The sequence below is a fragment of the Pelobates fuscus genome, chromosome 4 (genome assembly GCF_036172605.1).
Source record: "Pelobates fuscus isolate aPelFus1 chromosome 4, aPelFus1.pri, whole genome shotgun sequence".
NCBI classification, from domain to species: domain Eukaryota; kingdom Metazoa; phylum Chordata; class Amphibia; order Anura; family Pelobatidae; genus Pelobates; species Pelobates fuscus.
The window spans coordinates 260,026,633-260,048,457 of record NC_086320.1 but is presented as its reverse complement, the minus strand read 5'-3'; the positions used below and the strand labels follow the sequence as shown (position 1 = coordinate 260,048,457).

Below are 21,825 nucleotides of genomic sequence, written 5' to 3'. Positions count from 1 at the left end.
GGGTAGGGTTGGTTTAGAAGTAGGGTTAAGGGTTACCCTACCCCAACCAGTGACCTAAGTCTAACCCTACCTCTACCTCAACCACTAACCCTACCCTAACCCTCTCCTGTTTTGCCACTTTTATGAAATCCGAAGCACTTCTGCACTTCCGAAATTCAGCAGTTCGGCATTCTGAAATTCGGCACTTCAGCAATTCGGCACTTCAGACATTCGGAAGCATCCGAATGTCCAAATTTCCGAAATTCGTCCGAATTTGCATCCAAACGAAACGAATTACACATGTCTACCTGTTTTTTGTTTATATTCTTTATTTTACACTCAATAAAACATAGCAAGTGTACATCCACTTTGGGCGTGCCCAAAAGTCATCATGAATACAATTTTCAAAAACCTAATGCATGTCAACAAATACAATACATGCCCATTCATTAAAAACCTTTGCTACTTGCCGTCTACTGAGGGTTTTTTATAATCAAGGACAGGCATTTAGGCGATACAAGTAGCCCGTTCTATTCGAGTACTAATCTTGCTCATGTTCTACCTTGTTCCTGGAAAAAATTATAAAGGCCACTTTCCAAGAAAAAAAACAGGGGAAGGGCCAGAAAAAGTAAAAAATAAGAACACAAAACAAGATGAGACCGGATATGTGAGAAAGTCTAGGAAAAAGGAAGACAAAGAAGAGAAGTAGCCAAGAAAGGGAGAGCAAAGATGTCTACCTGTTATAACGGTTTTTTTACTGTTACACGAATAGAGACGAATTGTATGTATATCTGTAACTTTTGAGTTCTGGTTACTGATGATATTACAGTTTAAATGTTAAAAAAAAACAAAAAATTCCTCACGTGGTTATTTCTATTTGATATGTAGGGTTGTTATTTCTGGTATATCAAACCTGCTATTTGGTTGACATCTTATGCCCTTTGATGTTCTACCTGCAGGTAAGTCTGAGAACTATTCAGAGGAATTGTTCCTGTTTTGAAAACTCAACTAGGTTGTAATTTTAGGTTGGTAAATTGGTTTTAAATATTGGCTTATCTAGATCATCGCTCCTGATTTTACGATAATATCTCAAATGTCTTTAGGTGACAATATCAGACCAGACTGTTTCATTCACAAGGTGTTCCTCCATTCGTGGCAGCATTTGCCAAATTCTCTCCTCGCATTTAGGATTTGGGTAGGTTTCTCTATGTTACTCGGGTCCACGATCTGGACCACGTCTTTTTATATCCTCAGATACTTTCTTATGTTTTCATCTTTAGGTGGACGTACGTACTACTCCCCCCCTCCTTACCCTATTTCTACTGAGAATCATAATTTCTGATTCTAACTATCTCAGGTAAGACAATTACAATTTTCCATTTCATAGTCCTTTTTAGCAGAGAGTAGTGGCTATCAGGGATTGAGGTTGTCCAAACAGTTTATGTTTCTGGCCTCTATGCCATAGGCTAGTGGTCCCACGAGGCCAACTCCCATCCTCATACTCAGAGGTATACGCCCATCGGTCCAAAGCATAGTTATTCGCCTCACATGGTTGCATAGAGAGGGCCTCACATGTCACTCCCATACGCTCTTCTGCTTTAATTGTCACCAAATCCACTCGGGCCAACTTAGTTAGAGAAAAAGGCAAAAAGGAGAGCAGAAGAATATAGGATTATGATAGGGAAATCCACTCCTGAGGATATTCTAGTAATTTAACCCAAAAAGGAGGGAGTGCATAACGAAAAAAGTGCAACCTTGATAAGTGTTTAAAACTTAACTTTTAATAGAAACAAGCATAAATGAGGTGAGAAAAACCTCGGAGACAAATAATTAAAAAGTATATGTTGGTGGAAAGGACAACCCACTAAGTCTGTCTGAGACTAATATCAAGACTCACCACCTGGGCGTCAACCTTGTGGGGAAAAACTGTATAAAAACTCAAGCTGTTCAATAAACCTGGAGACTTGTTCTACCCTTCATGAAGTCTTGGCTCATGTTTGGGGGATTGGAGAACCCCACTCAGGGGATTGCTATAATTACTATACTCCCTAGAGTATAATCACTAGCTCTTGTAAGAGCTGTTCCTGTTCCTGCTCTCTGGATTACAAGAGAGGTCTACCTACTGGAAGCTGGATCCTGGTCTTGGAAGACGGCGAAGACGGCAAGACGCCAACCAAGCTGCGGCGGTTCGTGGGGTCTGCGGTGGTTATGGTGTCTAGTGGAGTGCTTGGAGCGCTCGGGAAGCACTAGGAGCATCCGTCAAACGGAGGTACCCAGTTGGGGTACCAAGCGATCCATTACATTTGCAAATGGCAATAGCAGATCCAGAGTCAGTGGATGAACTTATCAGAATTGGATTGGAACAGGGTTTGGTTTTCTGGCCATTTATTTCCCCACCTTTCACTTCATAGAGAACTAATCCTATTGATATTGTCACAGGTAAATCTTCACATAAGCAATGACTGATCATGACGAATTCTCTCTGCAATATTCCACCACTGACAATGCCATCTGAGCCATTTTGGCTGCTGGGAGAGGAGCATGGCTCAGTAAAACAGATATTGTCAATACTTTCAAACTACTTCCCATTCACCCTTCACTTTGGCATCTGCAAGGCATTAAATTGCGAGGTTTATATTATTTATTCTCCCAGCTCACTTTCGGCTCTATAAGCAGCCCCAAAATATTTGATATTTTCGCTGAGACCTTGTGTTGGTTGCTACTTAATGTGTGCAGATGCCCGACTGTAATTCACTATTTAGATGACTTCCTCATGATAGAAGACAACTCCTAGCAGCCTCAAACACATGATGGCTCTTTAGGAATACCTGGGTATACAGGTCTCCCCCTAAAATGATGGTCCTGATACGGTTATACATTTTCTGATGATTCAACTGGACTCCGTTAACATACAGGTCAGTCTTCCCCAGGATAAGATTGAGCGCACCCTACCAAACATGGAGCTTTACTTACAGCTAGGTTCTTTTAACAGAGATGAACTTCAATCTCTGCTTGGTTCGCTCAATTTTGCCATGAGGATCATTCCCCAGGGTAGATCATTCATTTCCTGTCTACTTTCTTTGTTCCCGGACCTCCCCTCAGACGAATCACTCACCACGTTTGACACACATGCAACGGCTGACTTACTTATGTGGCGCACTTTTCTCATATCTTGGAACGGGCAAGCCATGTTCATCCGCCCAATTTCCGTCAATTCTTCTACACACTGGACAGACGCTGCAGGCAATACTGGGTTTGCAGCCTTCTGTGGCAACAAATGGCTCTGTGGTCCATGGCCAAGCTATCTACAACATCGGCCTTGTTTGAATTTTACCCAATTGTGGCAGCTGCTAATGCCTGGGGACCAGACTGGGCTGGGCTGGTCACTCAGTCAGATGTTTCTTTGAAAACCTAGCAATGTGCCACATTGTAAATAAAGGCCGGTCTTCCTCTGTGGTAATTATGAGGTTTTTGAGGAGACTCACATGGGTAGCGGCCACTTGCCAATTCTTCATCACCTGTATTCACGTTCTGGGGGTCACAAATGTATCAGTTGATCACTTGTCTCGTTTTCGCTTTCAGGCTTTTCTCCAGACCGCTTCCCGTCTGGCTACCCTTGCCCCTCTATTCCAAGACATGCTCCTGGATTAAAAGTTTTATTAACTCATGCACGTAATATTTCCCACCTTGCACTTTCGGTTAACTCTAGGAAATCCTATGATAGGGCTTTTCACCAAATTCATAGCGGAATTTCAAGTTCAGGACAGGTTTGCCTTAGAGATTATATTGGGGTTCACTTCTTTTTGCCAGCTTAACTTAAAATTATTTCACCACAATCAAACTATCGAACGGGCATTCAATACCACATGCTATTACAACACCCTAATAAAACAGGATTCCTTTCATCATACCAGATAAAAACCTTGCTGAAGGGTATCCAGAAATCAGACACATTTACCCCCTAAAAGACTACTCAACCACAATAAGATATTTAAATCATTAACCGACTTGTTAGATACAGCTCCATTCGAACATATAACCAATATGGTAATTAAAACAGCCATATATCTAGCTGTTTATGGATTTTTACATCCAAGGGAATTCACCACCAGTAAAGTAACGGCCACAGACTACATCAAAATAGTTGATATCCACAGATCCATAGACCATTACATTCTTTCACTTCACCAGCTAAAACTAGCCAGATGGGACGCACGGTTGACATACCTTTTTTCCATACCTATAACAAATTGTGCCCTGTTAAGGTTTTGGATACAGATTTCAACACCTTTCACAAACAACCACATAAACCACTAGAACTACACGGTTCCATTCTCACTACTTCTAAATTTATGCTCTATGTACATATGCTATTGACTAGACTTTTCCTAAATGCAAATCATTACTCATGACACTCTTTTCGCAGAGGGGCAGCATCATCTGTTTCCTCCAACCACATCCCATCTCATATAAATCAAAGCTATGGGACTCTAGAAATCATCTGCTTACATTCTATACATACCAAACCCAGTTAAAGAGTTACAGGCAAGCATTTTGTGATTTGTCCAAATAATTGATGGTAGTAGTTTGAATAAATTATGTATGGTACACTTCTTTTTTCCCCTCTTTATTGCAGGCCTACTGCATTGTCAGTTCCGGCACCCCATGACCGACTGGTGTTATTTATTATGCTTATTCTATACGAATTATATGTTATCTTACCATCACAGCAATATTGCCCTGACCACAAATTTAAGGCTGGGCCTGTAGTTTTGGGAGGGGCTTGGGTCCCCTTTATTATGACTTCCAATCCTCTCCCACTTTACTGTTGTTGGTCTGGCAAGTTGCCCCTCCCACCACTCTCTTTATTCACATGACGCTTTAAGGTGGGCCTTCTTTATTACAGGCCTACTGCATTGTCTGTTCCGGCACACCACAACCGACTGGTGCTATTAACTATGTTTAATGTATACGAATTATATGTTGTTATCTTACCATCACGGCAATATTGCCCTGACCACAAATAAATATAAATATATAAATATATATATATATATATATATATATATATATATATATATATATATATATATATATATATATATATATATAAAATCCCAAAACCCTGATAATATACACCTTACCAAATATGCATAAGAATCCTACAACACCTATTGTTTCGGCAATCGGAGGAGCTTTGGAACCAATTGCCAAATGGCTAGATTATCTTTTTTAGATCATTTAGATTATCTTCAGATTTGAAAAAACATGGTACAAATAGATATCGGGGACTTCCATGGGGGCAGCAATGGCCCCAATGTACGCAAATGGATACATGTACATCTATGAGCAAGAATACATTCTAACTCCATTTCAAAATAACATCACATTTTACCGTCACTACATCAATGACATAATAATGATCTGGAATGGGACACCCGAGTCCACAGAACTAATGCTGGAGAAGATGAACAACTTGAACACACCAGTATGCCCTTTACAATGACGGCAGACTTCAAGACAGTGGATTTCCTAAAAGTTTGTCTGTACAAGGAAGATGGGAAAGTAGCATACACCCTCTTCACCAAACCTACGGACAGAAACACCATAATCCATGCGTACAGCTATCATCAACGACATCTAAAGAATTCACTCCCCCATTCACAATTGTTAAGAGTTATAAGAAACAATTCTAATTCAATGAATACACAATCCCAATTACAGGATATGTAGGAAAAATTCAGAACTGGAGGCTATAATAAAGTCCTACAACAAGCTCTGGATAAATGTTACGAAAAGGTTCCAGAAAAAAAACAAAAAGTATAGATAGACTTATTTCTAACCACTTACACCACAATATCCCGAAATCCCGAAATATAAAAAGCACTATAGACCACAATTGGAGAATACTGAGAAATGATGACACTCTACCAAAGTAGTTCAAAGAACCTCCCATGATGTGCTATCGCAGAGACAGTAAAACAGACCCAACTCACTGCTACAATTTAACACCCACATATCAAAATCTGGGATGTTACAGATGTCTGGGGTGCGCGACGTGTAGCCACATGTTACTTAGTAAAACCTTTACACATCCACACACCGGCAAGAAATCCACAATTCGACACAGACTAGTGACTTTGTGGTCTATAAATTGATGTGCCCTTGCGGATTGGCTTATCTGGGCAAAACCAACTTGCCACTACGAGAGAGAGAATCAGAAATCATTGCTCCAATATAAGATTTTAATTGATCAGTTTTTAGAAAAGGGATTTAATCAAGATTCCTTGATATATAAAGGAAGAGATCAAAACGAACCAAGAGAAAATACATTAGAATACAAAATTAAAGAGTATAAAGAAGAAGATACAATTATACCTCTCATTTTTAATTATAGTTTAAATAGTGGCCAACTACGGAAAATAATTAAGAAAAATTGGCATCTTTTAGAACAAGACCATAATATCCATCAGCACCTAGGGGAAAGACCCAAAATTATTTTCAGGGGCGCAAAGAGTTTTAAGCAGATTTTAACTTCTAGTTTTTTAGAAATAAATAGAAAAACACAGATTTCAACCATGTTTAAAAGAGAAAAAATAATTTTTTTATTGTGGAACATGCAAAGGTTGCACTTTAAGGAAGAATAAAAATAAGAATGTTACTGAATTCACCTCATTCACTAATCACCAAAATTAAATCTTTTTAAACCTGTAATTCCAAAAATGTTGTTTATATGATTATTTGCCCTTGTGGTTTCCAATATATTGGTAAAACCTCGAGGGGGTTAAAAATTTGAATTAGGGAACACGTATACAATATAAATCGGAAACTTCATCTTCATAGTGTATCCAATCATTTCCTAGAAGCTCATGGTGGGAATGCCAATGGCTTGGAGTGTATGGGTATAGAAGGGGTTAAAAAACACTGGAGAGGAGATATTGAGAGCCTCCTCAGCAAAAGTGAAATGAGATGGATTTTTAACATGGACACTTTGCTTCCCAATGGCATGAATGCTGATTTTGAAATCAACTCATGTATATAAGTACTATTATTTATGCTCTCAATTTAAATTGTTATTGATTATTAACAAAAAATATATATTTTTTAACTTTTATCATGTTTTAATATTCTTTGATATATCTTGTTTTTATTGAAATTTCCTTCTTATTACTTCCCATTTGTGTTTCTATTTATAAATTTATTTTTGTAATGTAATATTAACTACCGTATATACTCGAGTATAAGCCGACCCGAATATAAGCCGAGGCCCCTAATTTTACCCCAAAAAAATGGGAAAACTTATTGACTTGAGTATAAGACTATGGTGGGAAATGCAGCAGCTACTGGTAAATTTCTAAATAAAATTAGATCCTTAAAAAATTATATTAATTGAATATTTATTTACAGTGTGTGTATATAATGAATGCAGTGTGTGTGTATGAGAATGCAGTGTGTGTGTATGAGAATGCAGTGTGTGTGTATGAGAATGCAGTGTGTGTATGAGAATGCAGAGTGTGTGTATGAGAATGCAGTGTGTGTATGAGTGCAGTGTGTATATGAGAATGCTGTGTGTATGAGTGCAGTGTGTGTGTGTATGAATGCAGTGTGTGTGTGTATGAGTGCAGTGTGTGTGTATGAATGCAGTGTGTGTATGAATGCAGTGTGTGTATGAATGCAGTGTGTGTATGAATGCAGTGTGTGTATGAATGCAGTGTGTGTATGAATGCAGTGTGTGTGTATGAGTGCAGTGTGTGTGTATGAATGAATGCAGTGTGTGTGTATGAATGAATGCAGTGTGTGTGTATGAATGCTGTGTGTGTGTATGAATGCTGTGTGTGTGTATGAATGCTGTGTGTGTGTATGAATGCTGTGTGTGTGTATGAATGCTGTGTGTTTATGAATGTTGTGTGTATGAGTGCAGTGTGTGTGTATGAGAATGCTGTGTGTATGAGAATGCTGTGTGTGTGTATGAATACAGTGTGTGTGCATGAATGCAGTGTGTGTGCATGAATGCAGTGTGTGTGCATGAATGCAGTGTGTGTGCATGAATGCAGTGTGTGTGTATGAATGATGTGTGTATGAGTGCAGTGTGTGTGTATGAGAATGCTGTGTGTATGAGTGCAGTGTGTGTGTGTATGAATGCAGTGTGTGTGTGTATGAGTGCAGTGTGTGTGTATGAATGCAGTGTGTGTGTATGAATGCAGTATGTGTGTATGAATGCTGTGTATGAGTGCAGTGTGTGTGTATGAGAATGCTGTGTGTATGAGTGCTGTGTGTGTATGAATGCAGTGTGTGTGCATGAATGCAGTGTGTGTGTGTAATGCAGAGTGTGATGCAGAGCCTTGGTGGGGGGTGGGCATTTTTATTTTTTAATTATTTTAATTTTTTTTTGTTTCATTACATTTTTTTTTATTATTATTATTTTTTTATTTTATTATTATTATTTATTTAATTATTATTTTATTTTATTTTATTATTATTATTAATATATATATGCATTTTTTCGTCCCCCCTCCCTGCTTGCTAGCTGGCCAGGGAGGGGGGGCTCTCCTTCCCTGGTGGTCCAGTGGATGGGCACTGTGTAGGAGGGGGCTGTGGGGGCTGCAGAGAGATGTTACTTACCTTTCCTGCAGGAAAGGTAAGTAACATCTCTCTGCAGCCCCCACAGCCCCTGTCTGTATTATGGCAATGCAAATTGCCATAATACAGACTCTGACTCGAGTATGTGCTGAAAAACTCGGCTTATACTCGAGTATATACGGTATATGATAATTATTTAGTAGATTGGTATTTTATATTGTGAATAGATGCATAATAAAAGTTTAAATTTTGCACTTTAAAATCAACCATATGGAAATCATCTAATAGACTGGCACTTGTACTGTGAACGGACTTTTAGAAATGGCGGCCGAGATACGGTAGATGTTGCCATGATGACGTCACGACGTAGGATGCTCAGTGATGACGTCAGACGCAAGGAAATGATGTAAGCGGAAGTTAAAACCCGGAAGTCTCCAGAAAAGGTGCCAAAACATTTGTGTATAAATAGAAATAATGGAGATAGATAGACAGCACCACTTTGAAGAAGGCTTTTTTTGCCGAAACGCGTCAGTGGCTTATGTTAATGGACAATTTTTTTTGTTATTGGTTTTACTTTTATGTCTCAATAAAGAAGTCTTTTACTTTGATCCTGCATCCTGGATTATTGGAGCTGACAGTCTGGGAGACGAAAAGGATTTATCTTGACCACTGTAGAAGTCCATTATCATCGAGATCTCTCTCCACTTCAAACCTATAGTCTGAGTCAACTTCTTTAAGTGACTCCGTAATATGTGAGTTTGACCAGTATTTTTGAGGTTTTAATATATGTATTAACTATATTACCCTATTGTCTTTTATGCTTCATATTTTATGTATATGTCTGTGACAATACTGGTATAAAATATTTATATTTATTGAGTGCTCTCACCACTATTCTTTCTCTTTCACTTTGTTACACTGTTTTTGTGTGTTTTGAGTGATACACACAAGGTGATAGTAGCACCAAATTTTTCACTAGTTCATACAAACTTTGTAATTTATTGCTCCAATATAAGGATTTACGGTTTTCCTATGAGAACCAGGGCTCGGAATTGCCAGTAGCCAAACATTTCCTGGAGAAAAATCATCCACTACCATCTATGGCGATCGACCATGTTCCCTTACCTCCCTGAAGGGGGGGGAACGTAAAAAAAAAAAAACTTCTACAAAGATAACTATTTTGGATTAGGACATTGGACACTGTATGCCCCAAAGGTCTCAATGAAAAATATACTTTAGCCATTTTTTTATGATCTGACACGCCATACTGAATCAATTTATTATTTATGGATGACAATACCAGATCTAAATTAGATAATCATAAAGGTAATTATAGGTTTATAAGATTTGTTAGATGACCAGATTGGGCTTGACAATCCCTTTCTGTAAATCTTCTTCTTGTCTGATATATGTGTATAGACATGAATATGGGTGTGAAAGAATATCCTTGACTGCATGGAACCTTTTTCATATAATATACATCACAAGTTTTCTATATAGTTTCACAATTTTAATATATATATATATATATATATATATATATTTGTGCTCGGAATTTAATACGTAATGGATAGTATCTGTAAGGGCAAATTTGGTTGTGGTGTGCCGAAACCAACGTACGAGTGGGCCTGTAAATAAAAGAGTGCCCACCAAGGAGAATGTAATTATAACAGGGTGTAGGTGGGTGGGGACAATCAGCTGAACAGCAGAGGTGAGTAGGGGCTGGGAGTTTAAGTAGGGGACTTACTCCTCCCACAAATTCAGGCCTAATGGCCTTTCTACTTGTGCTCGGAATTGAATACGTAATGGATAGTATCTGTAAGGGCAAAGTTGGTTGTGGTGTAAATAAAAGAGGGCAAAAGAGAAGTTCATGAAAACACACACTTTATTGCCTTTTTACCTAACCAAGTTCCTGAAAGCTTGACGAAGCTCTTTCTCTGGTCGTGGAATATAAGTATGGTATATCGAGGATTTCCATCGCCCCAGTCTCTTGATGATGTGAACCGGTGTATTAGTGCTGGAGGCTGAAGAGGCGGCTCCTATGCGAAAGGAGTGCCCGGAGAATGAAGTCGGATTGAAACCCAGTTTAGATAATAGCGTTCTGACGTGAGACGTGAATTTAGCAGTGGTAAGCGGGTGCCCTTGTATTGATAAGAGCGGAGAGAGTCTGGTAAGTGTGCGTGAAGGGTTGATCGTAGGTGGTCTAGCGCCTTGACCGGACACCAGGCATTATCAGTAGGGAAGAGAGGAATTACAGTGGGGTGTAGTGAATGGTTGGTTTTAGTTGATGGGATCGAAAGTAGATAGTGATCCTCCACCTTTGTAAGGTGCGATGTTTTCAGGCTGTGCGTGATATCCCCTTGACGAACAACAGTGTGAGAAAACCGTAAAAAGCAAGATAGATAGCTGCTTTGATCACCAGGTTAGTGTCGGGATCAAACGGGGATTCGTCAAGGAGATTGCTAAGTCTTGTGATAGTGAGAGGAGCTGAAACCTTTAACATACCTTTCAATACCTTTTTAATGGGATATGATGACAAGAAGTGGGTGTTAGGGAAATTTGTGAGGCTATGGTGCTGCACCCCAGTGAGATAAAGTTTAATGGTGTTGTGGGAAAGAACACAATCTTTTTTGTTAAATATGGTAAGTGCCCTATTATAAGAGAGAGCTGTGTTAGGTGATAGTGCTTGGTGAGTGAGAGTCCTAGCGTGATGCATTAGTGTGCTCAATCCAGGATTAGTTCGTGAAACTGTGGTGTCCTGGATGGCTGGTGGTGAGCCGTAGGGAGAGCCTGAGAGAATACCTGGAATTGAGAGCGAGAAAGAGCATCAGCTGCCGTGTTGTGGATACCCGGGATGTGACAACAAACTAAATGAAACTGACCGGTTGCTGCTAGCCAGGTCAGCTTGCGAATCAGCCGCATGATGGTCAGGGATGATGAGCGCCCCTTGTTAATGATTTCGCAAGCTGTCGAGTTGTCAGAGTAGCATTTTACTGCCTTGCCACACCAGAGATGACCCCAGGTGTGTGCGGCCGCCACAATGGGATATATTTCAAATAGGGCTGAGGTCTCCCTGAATCCTGGCAAGGCATCCGTCTCAGCGGGCCAGTGACCTCTAAACCAGTGGTTGCCAGTGTTGGCTGCAGCGTCTGTGTGAATGATGGGTGAAGAAGTGGAGAGAGGGGGGATAAACATGGAGATACCGTGCCTATCTGCCAAAAACTTCCCCCACATAGCTAAGTCAGCCTTGGCGTGGGGGTCCAATGAAACTGTGAAAGAGTCCGGTACCCCGTGGAGCAGGCAAAGGAGCCTGGATATAAAAGACCTTCCCTGCGGGATGATGCGCATGGCAAAGTTCAGGGATCCCATAAGGGACTGGAGTTCCTTCCTGGTGCAAACATCATTCCGCAGGAACATGTCTATCTCCCCTCTCAAGCGGGTCAGTTTGTCATGGGGAAGGCTAGCTCTGAGGGTAACGGAATCTATCTCTATCCCCAAAAAGGTTAATTTAGTTGTGGAGCCAATTGTTTTAGCTGGGGACAAAGGTACTCCAAGTGTGGAAAAAAGTGCTGTAATGCGGCTGATCGCGGTGGGTGTTTGTGCCCCTGGCTCTATCAGTAGGAAGTCGTCTAGGTAGTGAATAACTGAGTGACACCTGAGGACGTTCAGAAGCAGCCAGCATAGTGTCTCAGCGAAGATATCGAAAAGTTTGGGGCTGCTTCGAGAACCGAAAGTGAGTCGTGTGGAGAAGTAGTACTTTCCTCGCCATTTAACAACGTGCAAGTGCCAGAGTGAGGGGTGCATGGGTAATAACAAACGTGTTTGTGATGTCTGTTTTGCTGAGCATGGGGTGATTACCAGAAGAGATGATGGCCTGTATAGCGTTGTCAATAGTTACGTACTGGAGTGAGAATTCGTCTGCTGGAATGAGTGCGTTTATGCTGGGAACAAAAGAGGAGTGCGGTGCCGATAAATCGATAATTAGACGTTTTTTATTAGAATATTTGTGAACTGCGACACCGATTGGGTTAGTGCGCCAGGAGGAAAAAGGTGAGGAGGTGAAAGGCCCGATCATGAAACCATTGGTAATTTCTGAGGAAAGGAGAGTGTCTGTGCAGACTGGGTCTAGACGTGCTGACAGGAGGAGATTAGGACATTCAAGTGTACCTGAGGGGATGGCTACTATACCCGTGAGAAACCCCTGTGTGAACCCTGTGGTCAGATATTCCACCAGGTGCCTGCTAGGGTGTGACCTTAAGTAAAAAAACAGGTTGTCGACATTAATGTCGGTTAGTCATTTGTTAGGGGACAACCTGGCCGGACACATGGTCTTGGTATGTGCCCTGAAGCAAATGGAGCAGATGTGCAATAATCTACATGCGCTGAAACTGCAGGAGCCTGCGTTGAAATTATTGCACACCTGCGCCTTGCCTAAAAAGGAGATGGGCCTACCCAGCTTGTCATGTAGAACACCCGCTGGTTTACTGTGAGGGGTGAAAGAGGGATGAGGGGTGGGAGTAGAGGTGGTGGGATCTGCTTCAGAGGGACACAAGTCAGCCATGTTGGAAGTGGAATTACATATGGACCAAGACGGGGGCCTGAGACCAGCGAAGTGGCGACAGAATAATTCTGTATCCATCTGACACCAGTTAATTCTAACGTTGAACTGTTTCAGATGGGTCGCCGCCTTCGCTGATACTGAATTATGGTAGTCGTAGAAAGAAGAGCCCCCCGTACTTGATGCCTAGATCCACCTTCTTGTGAAGGTAGAGGTCTAACTCCTCTTCTGTGGGGACAAACCGTGCAGATGACTTCACGGTATATCCCGAAAGCTATCACGAACTGGGGAATTGAGAGTTTTTTATTAAGCCTAGGATCTCTTGTCTTGAGCACTACTGAAATATCCCCGTAATTGTAAGCCTTGTTCTCCAGTATGTCCTGTGAAGCTATAAGCAGAGACACCAGACACACGTCCTTCCCATCTAGGATTTCTTTCCTGATAGAGTCTGGGACGGAGTGAGCTGGTGACTCAAAAGGAGCTATAGCTGTGACTCGTGTAGGCGAGAGGAGTATGGGGGGGCATGCTGGTACAACGGGGACAGCCGGGGTGGAGACTGGGAGGCCCGGGGTATTACCTGGGGAGGCGATGGCGCTCTCCACCTTAGATAGCCTGCTATTAAGGGTCTGTAGGTTGGCCAAGATTGCTGCCAGGGTATCCTGGGTGGCTGTGCCAGTGCTTGGTGGATGTCCTTGAGAGCTAGTGCTTGGCCTAGGCTCAGGGGCTTGGTAGGTAAGTAGCCTTTAAAGTTCTGCCTTTCTAGCTGTGGCTGGAAAGGGGATTCCCCTGAGCCTAAGTTTGGCCGTAATTTTAGGAATAGTCCATGCTCTCAAGGACGTGGGAGTTGAAGGGGTGAGAGATTTGCCTGGAGACTCTGGTCTGATTGGCGTGAACGGTATCTCTTCTGGCAGTTCTTCGATGGGGATTGGTTCTTGGGACATTCTAAAATAAATGATTTTGTGAATGAGGTGTTAGAAGGGGAGTGAGGAAACGTGGGGGGGGGGGGGGTATGAGAGTTGGTATTTATTGGAAGAACTGGACTGTAATGCTAGTGCCGAAGCGAAAAACTTATCTGTGAGGTTTTTGGTAGGTGAGGCCCTGCTAATGCTAAGTGGTGGTGAGAGGCTCTACCTATGATTTGGCTTAGGAAATTGAGGTCACAGACGTGGTGGCAGGGTGTTGGCCTCTCGGTGACTGTAAAGAGAATTCAAAACGTGTGGCCGTGAAAGGTGAGGCCCTGACTAAAGCCCTGTAGTAGGGCGGGCGAGGCGTATAACTATGATTTGGGCGTGGGGCCGTACCTCCGTGTTGAGGTGGGAGATGGCCTCGTGGGAACGAATTTCCTAATAGGGTGAGCTAAGGCGGTAGCCTAGACCCAGTAGCCAGTTCAATAGTATACTTAAGGTTGACTGGGAAATTCTGGTGTAATGTGTGGATACTAACCTTGAAAGGTTGTAAATGATAACTGGAACCTTCTAGTATTTTTAATGTGGTGAGTCTTGTCTGCTGCTGTTCTTGAAGAAGAAGCCTGAGGATTAAGACAGATGTTGATGTATTTATGCGTATGGTTTGTAGTGAGGATTGGCTGTTAGGAGCGCAACGTGAGATCCTGAATTGAGGGATCTGAAAGGTGTAGTATAGGATTGGGACGAGTTTGCGTTAAAGAGAAAGGCTGATTGAGGCCTTGGGGTAGTGATTGCCGTACGTGGGTAAGGACGTAAGTACCTGGTGGTATGCCGGAGTACCGGATCAGGTAGGTAGGATGTTTTCCTTGGCCTGATGGCAGTATGACCGTAGGCCTGGGTAGAGAAATTGTAAAGAATTAACATACTGTGGGCGTAAGACCGTGAGTCAATCGTAATGAAACCGAGACCGCATAAGGTCTTGTATAGAAAAGTCTTGAAAGAGTGGGGAACTATACCTTGAATGAAGTACGAAACCTGTAATGAGCGTAACTGGTTTAATGAGTAGAAACCGGTGGAGGCCTAGAATAATACTGGAGCTAAGAATTAACCAATGAATATTTCAATAGTTAACGACAGATGTGACAGTATGTAATAAATACCAACAGTTTAATTGAATTTTGAGGCCTAAACCTAGATGAAACCAAAGTGAGAAAAATACTATACCTGTTCCTGTAATAAAAGAACTTGAAATAACTTTTGAGCAGGAATGCAAGAAACCGATGCAATCTGTAAAGCCAAAGACATGTGACAGAGGCAGGAATAAATGACTGCGTGATTTTAAGAAGATGTAGTACAGATGTGGATTTAACGGAATTATCCTAGAAGATCGTGTATAATAAATTAATATCTGTATGTAGGGTTTGAATAGGGTTGGTGTATAGTTTAGAAAAACTTGTTTATTTATATTGGTGACATGAGAAGTCTATAAGACTAATAAAATGGATATTAAAATGTGGGTTACTAGTTAATTAGGTGTAGGAAAAAGAACCGTATGTTATAAATAATTGTAGAGATTTTAAATGTTTTAGATATATCAAACCGGCCAACACAGTTTAAGAAAAAGACTGGTAGTTAGACCGGATTGTATAACCAAATACTGACATGTAGGTATCAGCAGTTAACTGACCGAACAGGGAATATACGTTTATATTTAGAATTCGTGTAAATGAAATTCATGAATTAGTTCAACATGGTTTAAAAGAATTAACCGTAATAGGGATTTATACCGTGCGTTCGTTTAAACCGTCCGAATAGATCGGTACTGAATGATCGAACGGAAACATAGAAATACAACGATTAATATGAGCGTTATACTTATACATAGTTTGGTAGTTTTCCGTACGAATATGTGAACGAGGCGTAAGTGTGACGAGTGTTCGTCCGTTTTGGCGCGAACGCTGAATACGTTAAAACGAGCATGGATACGTGTAAGGAAGATAGAGGGAGCCTACCCCTACGTTTTTAGGCCCGAACGGAGGGAAATAGCCGAACGCTATTTCCCTCACTTAGCTTAAGTGAGCGTGCCGGTCTCGTGACCGGAAGCCGGGTACCGCAACCGGGAGGAAAAAACTGCACGGCGGGCCTGAGAACAGACGGAGGAAAGCTATGGACCTCTTGCTGCAGGAGACTTCAGGCCTTTGTAAGTCTTGCGAGAGCCGCGGGGTCATAGTGCGGCTCTCGCGAGACTTACAGTGTGAGTTGACAGAGGAGCTGAACGGACCGGCGCGGAGGAGAAGGGAGCTGACAGGAGCTGCAGGAGAGGTAAGTGCTCCCTGCCAGCCTCCCTCTTCACCCCACTGAACTACCAATGCCACTGGACCACCAGGGAGTGAGAGCCACCCTCCCTGGCCAGCTAGGAAGCAGGGAGGGGGGGACGAAAAAAATAATATATATAAATAATAATAATAATAATAATAATAATAATAATAAAATAATGAAAAAAATAAAATAAAATAAAAAAAATATTAATGAAACAAAAAACAATATTAAAATAATCCCCCACCAAGGCTCTGCATCACACTCTGCATCACACACACACACTGTAAATAAATATTCAATTAATATAATTTTTTTAGGATCTAATTTTATTTAGAAATTTACCAGTAGCTTCTGCATTTCCCACCCTAGTCTTATACTCGAGTCAATAAGTTTTCCCAATTTTTTTGGGTAAAATTAGGGACCTCGGCTTATATTCGGGTCGGCTTATACGGTATACTATCTGACCCCCAATCAACCAAAGAGATTGTAGTTTTTTTTTTAACTCTGCACGAAAATAATTTTAAAATTACTACTACGACCCATATGTACTGATTGTTGGGAACTATTAGCTAAGCGTTGACACTTTTTTTTGCAGCTGACATTTTTAACCTATGACAGTAGGTTGAATCATCAAGTATGAATCATTATGGATAGAAGGAAGTGCTTCAACCAACCTTCAGTGGTGCTAGGCACACAATCTGTCTTAGCCACACCTCCACTGGGGGAAGGCACCTAGTCTCTGCCTTAAGGACTATGGGAAGCCAGAGACTCTTGTTTAGTACTAAACAGTTCAAGAATGGTTCGACATTGAAAGACCGTGCAAGGGGACCACTATAATAAATTCAATGAAATTAAATAGTTATAGAGCCTAAAATGTCTCTTTAAAAAAGAGAGGTAGCAGAAGACTGGAAGGGTAGAAGGGCTGTGAAACCTGTGTTTTCAATACTGTTTGTGGGTAGCAAACTTTTACGATCCTTACCTGATAGAACAAGCAAAAAAAAGGTATTAAAACCTAACATAAAGAAAGGGTTATAATAAGATACCAAGACCATGACAATGATACAAAGTACAACATCTTATAATACTATCTAACCCAAGCCTTGAGAGATCAAACAGAGGAGATAAAGTTCTTATGAGAAGAGGTGGGGGGGGGGTATAAATAATAAACAATTTGAATGCAACAAAATTCTAATATGTATTTAGCAAATGGCATCACATTCATTACTTCGTTTCCAAATAAGAAAGTTTTTGCTTTTGAGGTCAAATTTATTTTACATTTTGTGGAATTTACATTATATAGCTTTCTAAAATACAATATTAAGAATAGAAATTCTGAATTGGAGAAATTCAGAGTCATTTTTACATTTGTTGTATGCCATTTTATCTAGAATATCCACAAGTTTAACTAGACCAATTATGACTAATTGATAGAAGCAATTGTGAAGCAATGTGCAAAGTTAAAGATTAAAATAGGACAGAGTGTGTACCTGATACTGAATAGACACATAGCTTTCTTGGATGCAGTATGGCAAGATGGAGAAGTTCTGTGCCCCTATGAGAAAGACAAATAATAATAGTTTAAAAAATTCTGATCTTGAGCAAATTATAATTTAGTACATAAAATCACAGGTTTTAGACTATGTTCTAAACCATCTAGTATGCGAGAAAGTAAACTAGAAACAAAAACAAAAAAATCTTATATTAGTCACAATAACATGCATTAAATAACTGTATTGGTAGATATTGGGGATTACTGCTTAAGCATGTGTGTCCGCAATACTACAGGAATGCAATGGGAACACTGTCCTGGTTTTGGATTACAGATTAAGTTCCATAGTTACATAGCTGAAAAGAGACTTGCGTCCATCAAGTTCAGCCTTACTCAAATTTGGTTTTTTGCTGTTGATCCAAAAGAAGGCAAAAAAAAAACAGTTTGAAGCACAATTTTGCAACAACCTAGGAAAAAAATTCCTTCTTGACCCCAGAATGGCAGTCAGATTTATCCTTGGATCAAGCAGTTATTACCCTACATTGAAAAATTATATCCTTGAATATTATGTTTTTGCAAGTATGCATCTAGTAGCTGTTTGAACATCTGTATGGACTCTGATAAAACCACTTCTTCAGGCAGAGAATTCCACATCCTGATTGTTCTTACAGTAAAAAAACCTTTCCTTTGCCTTAGACGAAATCTTCTTTCTTCCAGTCTAAACGCATGGCCTCGTGTCCTATAAAAAAAAGTCCGGTTTGTGAATAGATTTCCACACAATGGTTTGTATTGGCCTCGAATATATTTGTATAATGTTATCATATCCCCTCTCAGGCGACGTTTTTCTAAACTAAATAGGTTTAAATTTGTTAACCTTTCTTTATAGCGGATATGTTCCATTCCTTTTATTAATTTTGTAGCCCGCCTCTGCACTTTTTCTAGTGCCATAATATCCTTCTTTAGAACAGGAGCCCAACATTGCACAGCATATTCCATATGTGGTCTTACCAGTGATTTATAAAGAGGCAAAATGATATTCTCTTCCCGAGAATGAATGCCCTTTTTCATGCATGACAATACCTTACTGGCCTTGGCCACTGCTGATTGACATTGCACATTGTTGCATAGTTTGTTGTCTATAACAATTCCCAAGTCCTTTTCGTGTGTTGTTATCCCTAATTCGCTTCCATTAAGGGTATACGTTGTTAGTGTATTCTTTACGCCGAAGTGCATAACTTTGCATTTTTCAACATTAAATTTCATCTGCCATTTGAGTGCCCAGTCCCGCAGTCTATCTAAATCCCTCTACAGCAATGTAATATCTTGCTCACATTGTATTACTTTACATAGTTTTGTCTCATCTGCAAACACTGAAACATGACTTTCAATGCGGTCTTCAAGATCATTTATTAACATGTTAAATAGAGGGGGTCCCAGAACAGACCCCTGAGGGACACCACTTGCCACCTCTGTCCAGCTTGACAATTTACCATTAATGACAACTCTTTGTACTCTGTTTTTAAGCCAATGTTCTACCCAAGAACAAGCATTTTCATCTGGACCGATTTCCTTGAGTTTGAACACTAATCTATTGTGTGGAACTGTATCAAATGCCTTGGCAAAATCCAAATCGATCACATCCACTGCAACACCCTGATCTATACTTCTACTTACTTCTTTGTAGAATGCAATCAAGTTAGTTTGACATGACCTTTGCTTCATAAAACCGTGCTGATTTTTGCCGATAACCATGTTCTTCTCAAGGAATTCTTGAATATTATCCTTTAATAACCTTTCAAGGTCCTTTATTATTTTTTATTTCTTTGTATTGTTTTTGTTGTTTGTTTTTTGTAATTTAAAAACAGGAACCAGTAAACTAAAACAGTAAAAAATACTATTACAAAAAAAATGTAAAAAAAAAAAAAGTGTTTTCTCATTTCATTATAAATTTATAAATTAGATTGTTCATGAAGGATAAATGGTTGCATACATGAACATAAGCTTCTGGCGCCTTCCACTCATTTGCATGAGCAGCATCTGTTTTTTTAACAAATTATTAGACTTGGGCATTTCAGAACTTTTCGTTTCGTACGAATGTATTCGTACGAAAAATAAAGTAGTTTAGTCAGAACCGAAATTCGTCAATTCTTTCATTCGTTTTCGTACGATATTCGTTAGTATTTTCGTTTCGGATAAACTCGTTCGTTCATTCGGCTTGTTCATTTAATTGAACCAAATGAATTCATTCATATTCATAACACTATGTTCCCTAATCCCTAAATACCGAATAGCTTCAACCGAACTCAGTAAAAGCATTCGTTTCAAATGTTGAACATTTCTCTAACAACATGGCATTGAATGCTGTATTTCGTAATTTCGTTTAATTTACGCCTAAAACTCCCGAATGTTCAAATGTACGAACGCTGCCATTCGCATGAAAATGAATTGGCTCTATTAGTAAACTACCGAACACCACTTACTATAGTCATTCGCATGGCGAATGACATTGCAAATGCAATGCATTGCTTTGCTTTTGCTTAGTTTTTCTTTTCAACGTGTATTTTATTGAGATTTTCAGTAGGGGGGTACAGAAGGGAAGAAGGAGGAAAAAAGGGGAACATACATTTCTCTAACAACATGGCATTGAATGCTGTAGTGTATTTCGTAATTTCGTTTAATTTACGCCTAAAACTCCCGAATGTTCAAATGTACGAACGCTGCCATTCGCATGAAAATGAATTGGCTCTATTAGTAAACTACCGAACCCCACTTACTATAGTCATTCGCATGGCGAATGACATTGCAAATGCAATGCATTGCTTTGCTTTTGCTTAGTTTTTTTTTTCAACTTGTATTTTATCTAGATTTTCAGTAGGGGGGTACAGAAGGGAAGAAGGAGGAAAAAAGGGGAACATACATCAAATATATAATCCAGTACAGCATATACATCCAGTGTGATTGCGCAAGGAAACATATTCACAAAAACATAAGTTTACGGCTTTAGGTTCACAAGATCCTACCCTGTCAACTTTGTAATGGTTACAGATTATAGATTAGTTACACAACATGAGTGACTGACTACATATATATACCATGGAGGACACCATAGACATTTAGATGATCAGAGGATTATGTGGTTAGGTGGTGAGATGGGTGGACGAAGATTAGTAAAATTTTTGGAAGCGTTATGCGTTCAGGAAATAGAGACCGGTAACGGCCGGGGATGATATTCTGGTGTTTGCCGTCATCAACACTACGGCATATACTGAGTTAAGTTACTGAATTAAGCTCTACTAACTCTGTGTCGTTGGTTATATTATATTCTTTCAATATTGATTGTTAATGATTGTTAATAACCTGCATCAGTAATGCTTCATTGCTTAGCATAGGGATACCTACATCTTACTGTGTCAATAGGTCATCTAGTTCAACTATAGGGGTGTACTGTCTAGTGTCTAGGTTTTTTTTGGCTTCAGACATGAGTCATGCTTCCCTGACAGGTGGTACTGGCAACACAGTATCATTTTAGCAGAGAGTGGGAAAGTAGGAGCCAATTAAATGGGCTTTTACATACTGCCAGACAAAACTGTAAAAAATAAAAGTATCAACTTCAATGCAAAATCTATCCAGATTTTCTATAGGCCAGCCATTCAGCCATTTTGGAGCTCAGCCAGCCCACTACCCTGTGTCAGCCATTTTAGTCATTTTTATTGGGACCTTGCCAGAAGTGGTCATGTCCTCCTCCAGCTCCTCTAGTGATTCAGCTATGGATATAGTGGAGGGGGGCATTGGCCCTTCTGGCCAAGATCAAGGAGAAGCAAGTGGGAGAAGCAAGAAGAAGCAGAGAGAGCCAAGGATTTTAAAAGTAGCATGTCCTGGGAGGAAGAGTAAATATGCTCACAGCTTTGGTGCAGAGGAGAATAAAGTACTGGTAAACAAGCTTTGCCAGTACTACCAATGTATATTTGGGGGAGCAGCCAAAAATACTTCTAGAG

General features: G+C 40.2%; 2 protein-coding genes across 4 annotated transcripts in view; one reads left to right on the top strand and one right to left on the bottom strand.

Annotated features, from left to right (window-relative positions):
• The window catches only part of NT5C3A (5'-nucleotidase, cytosolic IIIA), a 207,009-nt gene that overhangs the window by 54,549 nt on the left and 130,635 nt on the right, over positions 1 to 21,825 (top strand). The gene's annotated exons all lie outside the window — the stretch shown is intronic.
• The window catches only part of BBS9 (Bardet-Biedl syndrome 9), a 448,879-nt gene that overhangs the window by 391,001 nt on the left and 36,053 nt on the right, over positions 1 to 21,825 (bottom strand). For all 3 annotated transcript variants that reach the window (XM_063452070.1, XM_063452069.1, XM_063452071.1), the window contains exon 4: positions 17,829 to 17,893. In XM_063452070.1, the coding sequence (XP_063308140.1) occupies positions 17,829 to 17,893 (65 nt within the window). The remainder of the gene's footprint in view (positions 1 to 17,828; positions 17,894 to 21,825) is intronic.